General features: G+C 41.2%; 1 protein-coding gene across 4 annotated transcripts; it reads right to left on the reverse strand.

Annotated features, from left to right (window-relative positions):
• Nucleotides 1-1,525: 1,525 nt before the first annotated feature.
• BCL6 (BCL6 transcription repressor) lies at nucleotides 1,526-15,397 on the reverse strand. Of its 4 annotated transcripts, none has more exons than XM_075268536.1 (10): nucleotides 15,311-15,397; nucleotides 8,526-8,564; nucleotides 8,112-8,285; nucleotides 7,746-7,967; nucleotides 6,652-7,605; nucleotides 6,310-6,485; nucleotides 5,984-6,151; nucleotides 5,526-5,656; nucleotides 4,427-4,564; nucleotides 1,526-3,944 (listed from the first exon to the last, which is right to left on the reverse strand). In XM_075268536.1, the coding sequence occupies exons 3-10, from the start codon at nucleotides 8,270-8,272 to the stop codon at nucleotides 3,801-3,803; spliced, it is 2,094 nt and encodes a 697-aa protein (XP_075124637.1). In that variant the 5' UTR covers nucleotides 8,273-8,285; nucleotides 8,526-8,564; nucleotides 15,311-15,397; the 3' UTR covers nucleotides 1,526-3,800. The 4 variants fall into 4 exon arrangements, with proteins under 4 accessions (XP_075124637.1, XP_075124639.1, XP_075124636.1 ...); XM_075268538.1 differs by lacking the exon at nucleotides 15,311-15,397 and adding an exon at nucleotides 15,207-15,273 and having other exon boundaries at nucleotides 8,112-8,280; XM_075268535.1 differs by lacking the exon at nucleotides 15,311-15,397 and adding an exon at nucleotides 15,207-15,273.
• Between the last annotated feature and the right edge of the window lie 397 nt (nucleotides 15,398-15,794).

The raw sequence follows: 15,794 nt of genomic DNA on the forward strand, positions 1-15,794 counted from the left end.
TATACTATTTCCCAATATACTTTCTGTCAATTCCTAACGGTTTTCTAGATTTCGGCTTGTTGTCATTCATTCTGTTATTTCTAGAGGAGAAAACTCTGACCATGGTCATGTGATTTACGGTCCATGGTCATGTGATGTGTCAGTCTTGATAACCATATCGCCAGTGGAGTGTATGCCTCATATATGACAAAGTGCATGCCTCCTCATAAATATGGTGCACCCTCCACTGGACCATGTGCCTGGAAGAAGATCTACATGAGCTCAAAGTTACGTATGCCCTTGCCACACCCTCTTTTCAGGATCAAGGCATATTACTTGCACAAAACCCTAAAATTCCCAAAGAAACTACATAAGCAAAATAAATATACCCTTAATTACATTTCTATTGTCATTTCCCTAGAGATGAGTGAACAGTGAAATATTTGAGATTCGATATTCATTTCGAGTAGAGCCTCAATATTCGACTACTCTATCGAATATCAAATCCCATTATAGTCTAAGGGAAAAAATGCTTGTTTCAGGGGAAACCACTATTCCACTAAAGGAGAATCACCAAGTCCACGAATAGCAGGAGGAGAGTGTTTAGGAGGAGCGCTGTGCAGTTAAAGCGCAAAGACCCCATTATAGTCTATGGGGACCATGCACTTTAACTGCACAGCGCTTGCAGTTGCGCTAATAAAAAAGTCAGCTCCCTCGTAACAGCAAGCTGCTAGTTCTCCTGACTAGCAAAGACGAGCCTACTGCAGAACCAGCGCTGATTTGCCACAGGTTCGTCCTTACTAGTCAGGAGAGCTGGCAGCTTGCTGTTACGAGGGAGCCGACTTTTTCTCATAGGAATGAATTGACCAGCATTGATTGGCCAGTATACAGCATTCGGCCAACCAAAGCTGGTCCTGCCGAAGGCTCGTCTGTGAGGAGGTGGAGTCCAATATTGGACCACAATGGAGACTGCTGTGGTCCAATCTTAGACTCCGTCTCCTCACAGACGAGCCTCTGGCAGAACCTGGTCAATTAATTCCTATGAGAAAAAGTCAGCTCCCTCGTAACAGCAAGCTGCTAGCTCTCCTGACTAGCAAGGACGAGCCTGCTGCAGAACCAGCGTTGATTTGCCGAATGCTATACACTATTACTGCGAATAGCTAGTAGTATTCGATCGAGTATGTATATTTCGAATACCGTAGTATTCGATCGAATACTACTCGCTCATCTCTACATTTCACCTCTCAGAGGCTGTAAGCAATGGCCTTTAGAGCACATACTATTGATTTTCTCCTACATAGCTCTCTGACGTAATTGTCCATCCAATCTGTGTAGCAACTTTACGAAACCAGAAAAAAACTGCTTGATGTGGTTTGACAAATTATGAAGTGTAAATGTAGCCAATGCATACAATTCATCCAAATATCACGTATACAATTTGAGTGAAATACCAACAAGACTGAATTAGTTTTAGGGTTTTGTAATGCAATTTCATCAGTATGTTTAGAGTTCTGTAAATAAACAGAGAACCAGACATTGTTTTGCTGTTGAGGATTTTATTTTTTTCTACTTGTACAGCTATTGTTTACATTGCAATAATGCAGTTTTAGAAACAGCCGAAACCCTGTCTCCCGGCAGTTTATTATTAACACAAGCAGGACAAAGCGTCATGAAATCAACATAAGGAGAACGAAAAAAAAAAATATATATATATATATTTATAATAAAATAATAACTGACCTTTCCTAAAGATTAGTGACTAGCTTTAGGATGTACCTTTAAAAAGGGATTGGGTTCAAAACATTCATTAACCCCTTTAATGCCAGTGGGACTGGCAAGGTGTTGCTGTTCCCCCTGGCGCCAATGAGGTTAAAAGGCACCAACGACAAAATATACATATTTACAAACATACAAGAACAAAAATTACTTAATCCTTCGACAGGGTGTCTGAGTTTTAAAACTTACTGTAAACCTTCACTTCCAAAAACAAAACAAAAAAAAAAAAATACAAACAGACTGTTGCGTTTAGACAAAATAACTTTTCACGTACACTGGTGCAATACATTAAAATATCTTGTAAGTGCTCTATCACAATAAAACAATCTCAGATTGGATTCTGCCCGCAGATACAATCTAAATGTTTGCTGTATTTCAGATTTTCTTTATAGCGCTTTTTTTTTTAAACCTTTTTATTTTTTACTCTTCATAATATAGGTATATTTATATATATATTTTTATTTTTTTTTGAATATATATATATTTACATCTGCCATAAATTCCTTTTCCTTTGGTTAAAACTATAACAAAAGTTAAAGCCCTCTCTTAAAAAGCATACACAATAATTCTTTGTTCTATTTTTCGCCTTACAAGTGCACATTTTGCATACCATAAAATTAAATACTTTGTAAATGTTTCAAGGGTGCAAGAAAGTTAGCCACTAGAAAAATATCTGATTTAGGTGCCTCCTAGTGCTGGTATAATATTGCAGCTGTAGCAAAAAGGTACTTTCTGGGGTCATATCAGCCTAATCTAAAGGGCAAGGCTATCAATGGCAATGACTCAAGAATGCCTTATTGCTTTATAAAGAAGGGGTCTAAGGCGGGAGAATTGCTGAACCCTGCCCACGCAGAATAGAGCAATTTTTCATTCACTATTCTAGAATGACAGTTGACTCTGCCATGACAGTCTTGCGATGGACCACAGCTTGGTACATTGCTAGGTCCTGTAGCAGCCATGAGATTTCCATAGACTTATCCCTAACATCAGTATGTTTGACATCTACCACCTGGCACTGACACAGTGATTCATTCAGTCTTACTTTTGCACATGGCTAAACACTGTCCCCTTCGCACAAAACACCCTCATTGGGTACATTTATATATGTAACTGCATTTTAATGTGTTTTTATTAAAGGTGCCAAATGTAGATCATTATTAAGAATACAGGTACAAACAGAGACACAAGGTGGCACAGCTCCCTTGAAAAGGTGCTTAGTTTAAGTGCATATGTTGCATCTATACAATAGCCAAATGGCACCCAAATCTTGAGGAATTGGTAAGAGGACTCATAAATAATTCAACTTCCCAACAGATTGTGGTTTTTCCCAATTTGTACTTGGCTTCTTTACAGTCACTAAAACATGGCTGTTGATAATTATATAGTTTTAGTAAGCTAGTTTACACTAGTTAGTCACCAAGATTAATCTTAAATTATAAAGGTGCTTTTTGTCTGGCATCTTGGCAAATATTAATAAATGGAAAGTGTGATAATCACAATAATGCCTTATTGCAGGCATAAGCACCCAGAAATTGTAAGCAACTTGTGGATCCCCAGCTACTGAATTACCTATTAAAGTATGGTCGTTCAGAAACTGGATTCTTAATAGATGCTAACCCTCACCATTATTATTAGGAGATGATATGCAATCGTTCCCAAAATAAACATACTCGCATAATGACAAATTCTTATACAGCTGGTGCTTCCAAAGCTATAGTTCACTCCACATGGGAGTACCAGTGCATTGTTGGCTGGGTCCACACAGCAAGGTGCAACAGGCTTCTCTTCTTTCAGTCTTTTCCTCAACAATCTGATTCTCTCAGACTGAAAATTACAACGTTAAAATAATAAAGAGCGAATGGTCACTATGCCACACATATTTAGAAAAAAATGTATATTTATATATATATTTACAATTAAGGGCGCACGTTTCACATGACCAGGACAAAAAAAAAAAAAAAAAAGCTAAACCCGTTTTTTTGTTTTGTTTTTCCCATATGCACGTAAAGGTCAAATAGAGGCACTCCAGTATCACTGGGCAGGGCTCAGCAAGATTTTGGGATTTCAGTGGGGAGCTCTGCTTGAGACACACGGTACTGGACTTTTGTGTTGGTGATCGCACCATGTTTTTGGCGCAGATGAAGTCTTAGTTGGCTCTTGTGACGAAAATGGAGATTGCATTTTTCGCACTAGAAAAAAAAAAAAAAAAAAAGTATAGTATTAGTAAAAATAGTACTAAAATATTGATATGAAACATCAGCTATCGATCCAAATTGTAAAAGGTCCCCTTATTCAGTGACACTTTTCTACATTAAAACTGCTAAAGCACTGTAATAGCCATTCTGAAACTGTGCCACCAAATAATATACTGTACTAAGACTTAACCAAAATCATTATGTATTAGGTCATCTTCACACGCAGCAGAGATTTTGGCAAACACAAAATCCATTGCACAGATTTAAATGCAGTTTTTAAAATTTTCTGAAATTCCTACTTGGATAAATGGGACAGTCACAACAAATTCTGCAACCGATCTAACACATGTGAAGATGAGAACTTAGTCAGCTGTATATCACTTGTATATTGACCTGCTTAGTATATTCAAATGACAACTAAAACAAATGAACTAACATAGCACTTTGTAGTACACAGTTTTAGGTAGATGACATACATGATAGGGCTTCTCTCCAGTGTGGATACGTAGATGGCTCTTTAATGTCTGCAAGTGTCTGAATCTAGTTCCACAGATTTCACATGGGTATGGTTTTTCTCCGGTGTGTATAAGCACATGTGCACGGAGGTGAGCAACCTAAAGATACAAAATATAAATCATTTAGTTAAAAAGCATGAGTTTTGATATAAACATTAAAATAGCTTTGTTCAACATGCTGACATTTATTTCAATATGTATTGAGTGGATATACAGTATGTTACATATTTGTTGTTCCAGTACCCCTTCCACCCCAAGAAAGGTATTGTAACAGTGTCAAGGAACATTATTACAGGCATGCAAATAAGAAGAAGCCCGTGACTGCAGAGGAGGTACATGGGCAGAACACATGACTGTAGAATTGAACTACACACAGGGGTCACAGTCTGTAACCAAAGAAATACAGTGACCTGCACAGGTCTGAAGGCTTAAAAAAGATATTTCACTCCAACTCCCAGTTCTTTACATCCATTAATAGGCACCTCCCCCCTGATTTTTCCTCTAGCTCCCACTGTTTCCAAGTAATCACTGCAGTTAGTTTTGGTGCCCAATATAATTAGGCTCCCTACTATCAAACAGGTGGCCTCAGGCAGGGGCATGTTTCTGAGCTCTTTGATTGGACAGTATCAGAGATCAGAATTGTACCCCTTGTGTGTTCTGGCCCAAGACCACCTATTAGACAGTACAGAGCTTAATTAGTATATCAAGAACCAAAACTAACTGCACTGATTGCTCAGGAACAGTGGGAGCTAGAAAAATTATAAAGAATCAGTGGAGAGGTGCCTATTGAGAACTGGAGTTGGTGTAGATGATGAAAGATAGGATATGCTTTTATTAAGGACCAATTATAGATTTTTTTTACAGAAGAAAAGTGTATAAAAGCTGTGGGTAAAGAAAGGTGTGTACTTTACAAAAACATAACCTTTTAACTACTTTCTGTAATATGTAAGACAATATTAAACTGACTGGTAAAAGTAAAGACCCCTAGATGTGACTAGGCAAAGAGTATCCAATTTAGTAATGCAAGATTAAACTCCTTTTGAGACTATTTGACACGTACCTGTACAAAGCGGGCACCACATGTCTCACACTTATACGGCTTTTCTCCAGAGTGAATTCTTGTGTGGGTCTTTAGATTTGCAGGTCGGTTAAACTGTGCACCACAAATACTACAGCGATATGGTTTCTCACCTGGAGTTTAAAGAAATAGATGACATAAAGTTAACAAAAATAACAAATGTAAAATATTTCTTGAAAAGAAAATTATTATAAATGTCAGTTTTTAAATTAAGTGTATCAATATTAGACCACATGTAGAATCGCAGAGGTTCCAATTACAACTGGTAAGTGTTTGTAAGAGACAGATTGAGAGCTGTCTTCTAAGTTTCGATGGGGTAACATCCGTTGAATATTTACCATCTCTTAATGGGTTACCAATTCTACCAGAGTTAAAACAGAATAGAATCCATTTCTATAAAAGAAAGTCAATGACAATCCTGTAGCAATTTGGTAACTCACCAGTGTGTACTGTCTTGTGGCTGGCCAGGTTTCCCTTGTAGCGGAATGAAGCTTGGCAGCGGTCACACTTATAGGGCTTATCACTGTGCATCTGCAGAGTGTGTCTTTTTAAAGAGCCCTCTTCAGAGAAACGAGAGTCGCATTCATTACAAAAGAAAGTGCCATTTTCTGCATAGATAACAAAAACAGAAATAAAATTATAGAAGCGAAATTCCATGCTATTAAAATAAATAGTGATACTGAAATGGAACTGATGTACAAAAGCATATATCAGAAGCATCCTAAATGATTACTGAGATACTTTTGGCTTTCAAACAGAAACTTACCACAGCTTGAGTCTGAAAACTCAGATTGGGTCTCAGCTATTTCTTCTCCAAAGGTAGAACCAGGGGTGTGAGGACACATTTCTGGAGGAGATTGCGAAGAAAACATGTTGAACTTGGCTGTGTGGATGTAAAGAGGTGAATGTCCTTCACTGCTCAGAGGTGACCCTTCCAAACTCCTGTTAAAAGAAATAACAAGTTACTCTTGTGTTTACAGATGAATGAAAATAACATTTTCCATAGAACTACAAACATAGATAATAGAAAGCTCAGTGTGAAATCACATTCAACTGTGTATGACTAATGGTAAAAAGAAGCATGATGTTATAGTTTTTTAGTATTTACCTGTTTACAAGACCGTTCAATTTGCTAGCCTGAGGCACGGCTGAGTCTTCCGGGCTTCCATTAAGTTTTGATGACGTTTGAATGTCCATATTTTCTGACTTAACTGGCTGTTGACAATTTGTCTGAGAAGTGTAAAATGGTGGAGACAGGTTGGCCATTTCACTTTGGTTGGTACACCCTTCTTTGTCACTCTGGTTCAGGGAATTGAGCAGTTTATACTTTTTCCAGTTACAAGCCTTTGGGTCTGTAGAAGATTTTGACAAGGGAGAACTAGATCCTTGTGAAATTCGAGCATTTTTGCTGCTGCTGGACTCTGTTGGAGAGTTAGGTTGACAGTCTGACTTCTGGGGACTTTGAGGGCTAACCAAACCTTTGCGGTTGACAGGAGAGTTTGTAGGTTTAAAGTGCGTTATTTCATCCTCTGAGGATGTTCTTTCCTCCTCTTTCCCTTTCTCGCAATTATAGAATGGGCTGCTTCTCACGGATGGACCAGCAGATCGGGAGCCTGCAAGCACATTGTACTGAGAGTCACTACGAGGATCTTCCAAAGCTTCTTTAGGAGAGTAAATGTTGCTGTGGCACACGTTGACGGACAAATCTGTGACCGCTTTCCTGTAATCTCCCAGCACAGTCCTTGAATTTTCTCCAGGTAACACACTTTCCTTAGGATATCTATTAGATCTTTGGATGTCAGCCATCTGTGCATCTCTTACTTCATCATCCGGGAAGAGAAACCCATGGACTGGAATGTGATTGTACAGAGGGTATGAAGATGAAGAACCATTGTACAAGTTGGGTATATAGGACCTTCCATCGCAGATGGCTGTATTACGAAGAGGTACAGTATTTTCTGATATCTCACAGTTTCTGTAGGCCATAACATCGGGTATCATCGACCTGCCTTGTAGAAAATCTTCTCCTCTAGGTGGTTTCACAGAACTCACAATATCTTCACTGTCAAGTACAAAGACAAAAAAAATTACAATTATAGCATAAATTAGCTAAATGTTATCTACAAAACCTGAATAAAAAATCATTTTAAGTATGGAAAAATAAACATGATACAAAACATTTAATGATGTATGCAATGTTACCTGGACTTGAGGAACCTCTGGCAGGTGTCCACAACATGCTCCATCTGTAGATAAAGTGCAGTGCTCATGACTGCCATAATGCTGCTGTCTCTTAAACTAAGACGAGATGTGTACATGAAATCCAAAAGGACTCTAAATCCCTCTGCACTGATTTCTGGATCTAGGTTGATGATATTCATGTTGCACTTCATCTGGTCTGTGAAGATGGTGTAAAATAATCCACTGGGAAAAAAAAAATCATATTTGAGCCTTTTGTCCAACAAAGGCCTAATACATGCATGTACAAGATAACATTCATTGACCACTAAGAACAATCGACCAGAAAGCACCCACGCACCGATGTACAAATAACTTATTACAACTTACCTACAAGCCATCAAGACTGTCTTGTGAGCTCGAAAGTGTTCCCTGTTCACAACGATGATCACATCTGTCAGGATATCTCTACTTCGAAGACGATTAAGATTCAAGAGGACATCACTCGCATGTCGCGTGAACTGGATGCAGCTGTCAGTTGCAGATGTCATTGTTGCCCCTATCCTAGAGAAAAGAAGACTTACAACATTAATCCTTGTATATACACTAAGCTTAGCTGTTATATTTCTCTCAGAACATTGCTTGTCTGAATTACATTTCAAACAAGTTTCAACTTCCACTTTTGGTGGTTTGTGTTATTTATGGATCAGTGAGTTTTCACCAGTTATGAAAGTGGAGTAATATGCAGGTGCATAACCAAAGACTAAACAGTACACACAATAAATGAAACACACAAGTACTTACCCAAAGTTTCAACTTAAAACCCAAACTTGTCTTTGAAAACTGCAAAAAAAGAAAGAAAAAAAATATGAGTATGCATGTTAGATGACAACAGTTGACTTGACAAATTATTTTGATGTACAGTTAGATGTTTCATGATTCATGACCGCGATGAAGTTTTGGCTGCTCTGGTTATTATGTTAGAGTCCAGCAAGATCTGAATGTAGTTTATATTTTATTACATTTTCTAGATTATTTCAATATACAATATGTGACTTCTTAAGAAAGTGGCCAAGTAACTGGTGTGATGGTATGGAAAGACTACAGTGTGAGCCCCATAGAAACCATGGACCAATGTAAAACCATATGTAAAGCAATGTAATACTTGAATATTGCTCCTTCATGCACTAGAATGTAGAGCTGATCATGTATCAGTCTAAGTACATTTCGTATCCCCCCCACCTGTGAGAGCGGAAAGTGGAAGTTGACTGCATACTGTTTTCAGTAGAAAAGAAAAAAACAACCTAACAGGTACTAAATGGCTAAGGCTAAAAATATAGTGGTCAATTCCTCTTCCTTTTCCAAAGAACCTTGAAACTAGGTATTTTCCACACTCAGTAGTTTCTCTACCTTTTTTTTGTACATTCCCATCCACTCAGAAAGAGTACCTATCATACAAGTCGGAAGAAAATCACTGACTGTTGGATTACATTTACACACAAAATAAGCCAAGGAACTCTGTAGTCAGCCAAAATGTAATAAATCCATAACATGTGACATCCATCACATAAGAAGCACATGCCATATGGTATTGCTGACTGTTTTACTATACAATCTCAACTAGATTTCCAGAAAGAATACATAGCCAAATAATCTAGAATGGCAACTCAAGAAAATATCCAAGATACACAACAATATAACTTAGAACACATTACCTTATACACAGAGTGCTGAAGAGACTCCTGCAGACATACCAGGCCAGTAGAACATTAACAGCTACATATCCTATGTTATCAACACTCACTACCTGCTGTACATTGTTTTCTTTCACACAGGGTGGATATTCCAGCCATATCATTCTGGGAAATATTTGACTCAGACTGGGATTACTTCACCCAATGAACTCTACTACACAGAGCTTTCCTGGAAAGCCAGTCTAGGACACAGACTTACAATATACATTCCTCTCTGGGCTTCCCTAAAACAAGACACATTTTGTTTGTCAAATTTCAAAATTCAGTATCCAAGCGACAAAAAGTACAAAGTATCCACTTTACACTGGACACCTAAATAATCGCTTTTATTGTGAATGCCATTGTTACACAGATTGCAGCCATATTGCTTTGGGATGGGACAAGGTGTGGGAACTAGATAAATCGCTGCATTGTGCGGGTTTAAATACAAAAAAGATCTATATTCTAAAGCAGAGGATGTTGGATCACCAGTTAGATGTCTTACTTTTTGCCTTAGGACCTATTTCAATGAAGCAACAGTTTACCATAATCTACCACTAGATGGCGATAACAGCATAAGGATTTGGCATATTCTTCAGGATCTGCTAGTCTGTAGCAGGTTGTGACAAGCCATGGCCCTTTCTAGTAAATTACCCCAGTACTTCGGATGCTAGGCAACATGATGTAGAAGTTTTTGCTGAGTAAAACAGTACAAACATGTCAGTGATTGTGAGAAGCAGAAAAGCTTTGCTATCTCAATGTCTATTCCCTTACAGATGGGTTCTACCTTAAGTGTGGTATGTCCTAAACCTCTAAAAAACTGTAGCAAACTGCTAAAAAATAGTCTCTCAAACACTTGATAAATGTAGAGCATGGCAAGCCTGTTTTTGTCCGTAAATTATAACAGAATTCTGGTACATTTAGGCAAATTTATTAAGACTGTTAGTTTGTACACCAGTTTTAATAAAGGGCACAGGCGCAAGGGTCATCTGAAATATCAATAGATCCCAGCTTCTTAATAAATCAGGCACATGGCCGTGCACCAGAGAGGTAATCTACACCAGTTAGTAACCGGCATGCCAGAAAGCTAAGCTATAAAAAAAATATATATATTGGGCCATGGCATCCCCGCTCCGGCCTGCTCACTTTTGCAAAAACTGGCGAGTGAAGAGCAGAACAGGGGATGTGTCACATCACTGGTGCAACTAAGGGCCTTGCGCCAAGTATCTACCACTGGCATAGATGGAATAATACATTTCCACCATTTTTTTTTAGTAAGCTCGTATAGTTGCATACAGGATAAGAATAGACCCAGGAAAGGAGATGTGGGGCCTTTGGATAGTCTGATCAAAGAAACACAACTACAATGCCCAGTCACGACAGGCTGTGATATGGTTATGTGAATATTTGCTGTAATGTACCATATTTCAACATTTTATGTGACAATAAAAGCTGTGTCCCCTGCTACACTAAGGTGCATTGATGCTTGTAGCTCATGCCACCCAGCAAATGTTTCTAGAAAAGAAAATAGTATGTATGATCTATAATGCTGCCCTAATAAAAAAGAGGCATTTTCATGTTCCACATAGGAAAAGGATGTGAGGGGCAATTCTCCTAGTTTGCTTTCCAGCGGAGAATCACTTTCAAGTTCATTGGATTAATTATTTAAAAATACACAAGCCGCCTGGGATTTGTGACTGGCAGCGCGCTCTCCCTGCAATGTTACTCATTCCTTATTTAACCAACAACTTGTAACAGTATCAGAGAAGAGCAACTTCTGAGAGCTACAAACAAAGCAACAAGCAAAGCACTGAACTGGTTAATCCTACCGGCTACACAGCCGTCATGTATAATGGCAAACGGAATAAATGTAGGAAGTCTAAATCATCCTTACAAAGAAGGTATGTAGCAGTAAGTACACGAGGATCCACTGCCTGCTCTTCTTCCAGTAGGCTAAAGGGGTTTTCCTACTACGATCATGTATCTCCTATCCACAGGATAAGGGGAAGTATCTGATCTCTAGTGGTCTGACTACTGGGACCACCAATGATCAGAAATGTTCCTGAGTAACCCTTGTGAATGGAGTGTGCTGTCCATGCACAGTCAATTCCTCATTCATTTCTAAGGGACTCCTGAAACAGTGATCTCCCATACAATGAATGGAGTGGTGGTCACATGGAGAACTCGCAGACCCCCATTCTCTCAATCATTGGGACCGCTCTTAGATACTTATCCCATATGAAAATGGGATGCCTCTCCTGATGCTGCACAAGGAGATAAGGGCAGCTTTACCCTTTCCCCAGTGTCAGACATGGTATCTGAGAAGAAGAAGCCCTACACACGTCCACTACACGTGTAGGGAAGGGTGACAACTTTATTTTTTCCCACCAACAAATTATGCCTTAAACTCCAAGTAAATAATAAAAATTTCACAAAGAAAATTTTTTTTTTTATTTAAAATACATAAAGTAGAATTGTATTGTATAAAATTCATATGAGGCATATACATTTGTCAGAAAAGACAGTCTGTGATCACGTTCGGGTAAGACACATTTAATATTACTCATGCACAAATTATGGCTGGGTCTGGAAGCAATGCAATATACATTTTAAGCATTCAGGTGCATGCAGCGAAACATCTCAAAGAGCGACAGTCCGCGATGTAACTCATGCTGCCAGTAGATGGCAGTACTCTACCTCTATTCACACACTGGCAGGCAGCTTCCATTATGTCCCTAAGAAAAGTTGTTTTAGGATAAACACACACACGTTTGTTCTGATGTTTTGCCCTTTTCTCGCTTAAAAAAAGAAACGTTTTATAGAGTTTTGAATCCTGACTCAACATGTGATTTTTTTTCCACCAAGTCACCCAGGCTCCAGAAGCTTGGCCATGAAATAACAGTGTACAAGTCTAGGGCTTGGAGAGCTGGCAAGGAGCTGGCTAGGAATGCATGAGTTAGTAGCAGTGCACAGAGACACCTCCTTTGTAAAATAACCTGAGCAGTATTAGTGACAGGGCCAACTACATTCCTGCCCTCCCAAACACGACACCAGCACATCGCCAAGGAACAAGTTTCTATTATGGAACCTATATTTTGTCACTTTTTTGTGGCTTATGCCACCCAACCTGCTGGCGGGTGTCACATCTATGGATCAGGGCTGAATGAGGTTTATAGTTGTCTAATTTTGCTAAAGTTTCCCCTAAATTGCAGGTAAGCTGTACCAGGGCTACATATAGATAGTACACAATTATCAGGGCAGAAAATAGTGCCAGCTTGTACGCCAGTGCCCGTCGTCACCCGTGGACTCCAAAATGACTGACTAAAGCTAGATATGTACACATTTATTGTAACATACAGGCAATAAGGGGCCATCATTCTATATTTACTACATTTGATACCTAAGCTAGGATAAAGAATCAGACATGTTAAAAATATTAGTCTGTTCAATGGACATCGGAAGTGTAGAAGTGACTCATTTAACTCTTCGGGGGCTGCACAGTGATAAATATCTATAAGGAATCCCCTTCATATCAAAGGCTAAAATACTAAGGTTAAGTTAAATTGGCTCCTTATGGAATATGAACATATAACACATTGTGATAACAATGCCACATGACAAACACAACTCCGCAACATCTGCAATCTTACAATTCATGACTAAGAAGTCACTACAAGACACACTATACGCAATAGTCGCACGTTGTCGTTACCACAGCCCGAATAAGGGGCCTCCAGAAGAAATATAAGACCATTATCTAAAGAGATTAATGGCGCACTATGTCATATTCTTACACACAACCTAAAAATCCATTCCTGCCTTTCAGCCAGTGCAGAGGAATGTGAAACCTCCACTTAACCTCTGTCAAGCCACAGGGGGAGCCATGTATTATTTAACCCCTTGGCTAGGTTTCCAAGTATCCGTGTAAAAGGCCATTTAGACAGTGAGGTAACTGCAGCTTCCCCTCAATGTAAACGCAAAGCCAGCAGCAGCGTGTCTCTAAATTTAGCGCGTCGCTGGGGAATTTTATCAAAGAGCGACATTCTGATTGTGAACGGCAGGGGGCGCTCCAGTCCCAGACACGGCGACCAGCATATGTTATTTACCACTTGTGTGGACGGCGTTCCTGCGCTGGGCTGGAGGCTCCGGGGGAAGCGACTCTCACTATCCATACGTACACGTTATTACAGCGTACAGCATATACAACGTCCCAAAGCCAGCAGGACCCCCATTACATAACACACAGCCCCATACAATGTGGCGTCCTGGTAGATCCATTCTGCGCCTAGTCTACAGGGCACCTGTGCCTAACCTGGCACCACTTGTATGGACGTAAGCACACCTCACATACAGGATCACATAGGACTTCAAAATGACTAAAAAGTGACACATGACAGTGAAGGACAGCCATAGTAGCGTAAATGACTAGAGGCAGACGCAGGTAACAGCGCCGTCTGACTGAACCTGGAGGCGGACTATGGGCACAGTCCGTGCGCCCGCGTCTGCCAGACATCACTGATGGGTTAAATGGCGCAGAGCGGCGGGGACCCCCGTACGAGGACGTGAGGTGGTCTCTGCCTGCTGCCTCCAGGAATAGCGTGTGGAGCGGCGCCAGCACAACTTCACTGGGCGATGCTGATTTACGAGGCGCCCGCCCTGTGCCAAGTTCCTTCATAGTAAACACTGAGCAAACAGGAGGGCGCGCTGTAAATGGAGAGGAGCTGCTCGCATGTCTGTACACCGTGCACCCCACAGCCTGCACCTCTAAAGGGCACCCACAAAGCCTACAGCCAGACCTACTTCACACACTCCATACCCTGCAGCCAGCACGCCAAACCCTGTACCTAGCACTAATTCAGGACACCCCAAACCTTGCGCCCATCTGTGGTACAGGACACCCCATACCTTGCACCCATCTGTGGTACAGGACACCCCATACCTTGCACCCATCTGTGGTACAGGACACCCCATACCTTGCACTCATCTGAAGTACAGGACACCCCATAACTTGCACCCATCTGTGGTACAGGACACCCCATAACTTGCACCCATCTGTGGTACAGGACACCCTATAACTTGCACCCATCTGTGGTACAGGACACCCCACACCTTGCACCCATCTGTGGTACAGGGCACCTTGCACCCATCTGGGTAGAGGACACCCCATACCTTGCGCCCATCTGTAGAACAGGGCACCCATCTGTAATTACCCTCACACCATAACAAGCTCCCTAATCCCCACAGCCACCAAACGTGGATCTGGGACCATTAGGCTCGAGCCATAAATCCTCTTAATCCTTCTGGAGTTCTGGTCGCAGTTTTAGGGCGCCACTTGCCAGCCATCTCTCTGATAAGATGTCACTATATCCCTAGTACCCCGGTGTAAGGGCAGAGAGGGCTGAGGGCACAGGTGCAGATCCCGCCGCTGCCTCCCTGCCTGCTCCGCACACACACGTATACATGACTGCTGTCCTTGGAGCCAGTAGAGAGAAGCCAGACACAGCCGGGGAGGCTGGCACAGCACAGACAGGCAGGCAGGCAGACTAATGCCACCACAACATGGACATGGCACGCAATGCCAGGCAGAGCAGAGAATGGGCTCAGCCTCCAGACAGGCACACTGGCAGCTCCTGAAGAAGTGACCAGAAATCCAGAGGATAAATAAGAGGTGCACTAAGGAGAGCAGAGCCAGGAGCCTCCAGCCCCAGCAACTGGCAAGGAAGAAAAAAAAGAATGAAAGAGAAGCAATCACCTGGTAGGGCTTTCCTAGAAAATCCTTGCATCACCACTTCTAAGAACCCCCAGTTCTAAGAATCAACAGGGCTCAATTCTCGGAATTTGAGCTTCTGATCTTACCATTATATGAAGGCAGGGGAGGCCGGAGAGTCTCCCAGCCAGCCCCTTTCACCCTCCTTCTGCCTATCGTCGCCGTCTGCGGGCACTCCGTGTCCATCCAGGCACATTGCCCAGCCGGAAAAAAAGCCCTTTCATAGGGGCTCATCTTTATTGTGGGTCTTAACCGGGCGTTTGGCATTTAGGGCTACCCGGACCCCCCTGAGCCACTTGGTTTCTCCCGGCTGGAGGCGTCACGTGGTGTGCCTTTGGCCGTGACGTAGGCTTTCAACTTGGAAGGCCAGCCCCGAAATTCTGAGAACTAATTTGCTATTCTGTGACATAAGAGAGGGGTCCGGCTGTGTGTACTGTGTGCTGCACATAATCCACTCTGTACACTGTGCACTCAGGGGGACACTGCACAATGCACACTAATAAAAGCCTTCTTCTCCTTCACTCTAGCCAGCAGCTTTCCTAAATGTCCTGGGCAGGGTAGCAAGGCCAGCTC

Source organism: Leptodactylus fuscus, chromosome 3 (assembly GCF_031893055.1).
Source record: "Leptodactylus fuscus isolate aLepFus1 chromosome 3, aLepFus1.hap2, whole genome shotgun sequence".
In the NCBI taxonomy this organism is placed as follows: domain Eukaryota; kingdom Metazoa; phylum Chordata; class Amphibia; order Anura; family Leptodactylidae; genus Leptodactylus; species Leptodactylus fuscus.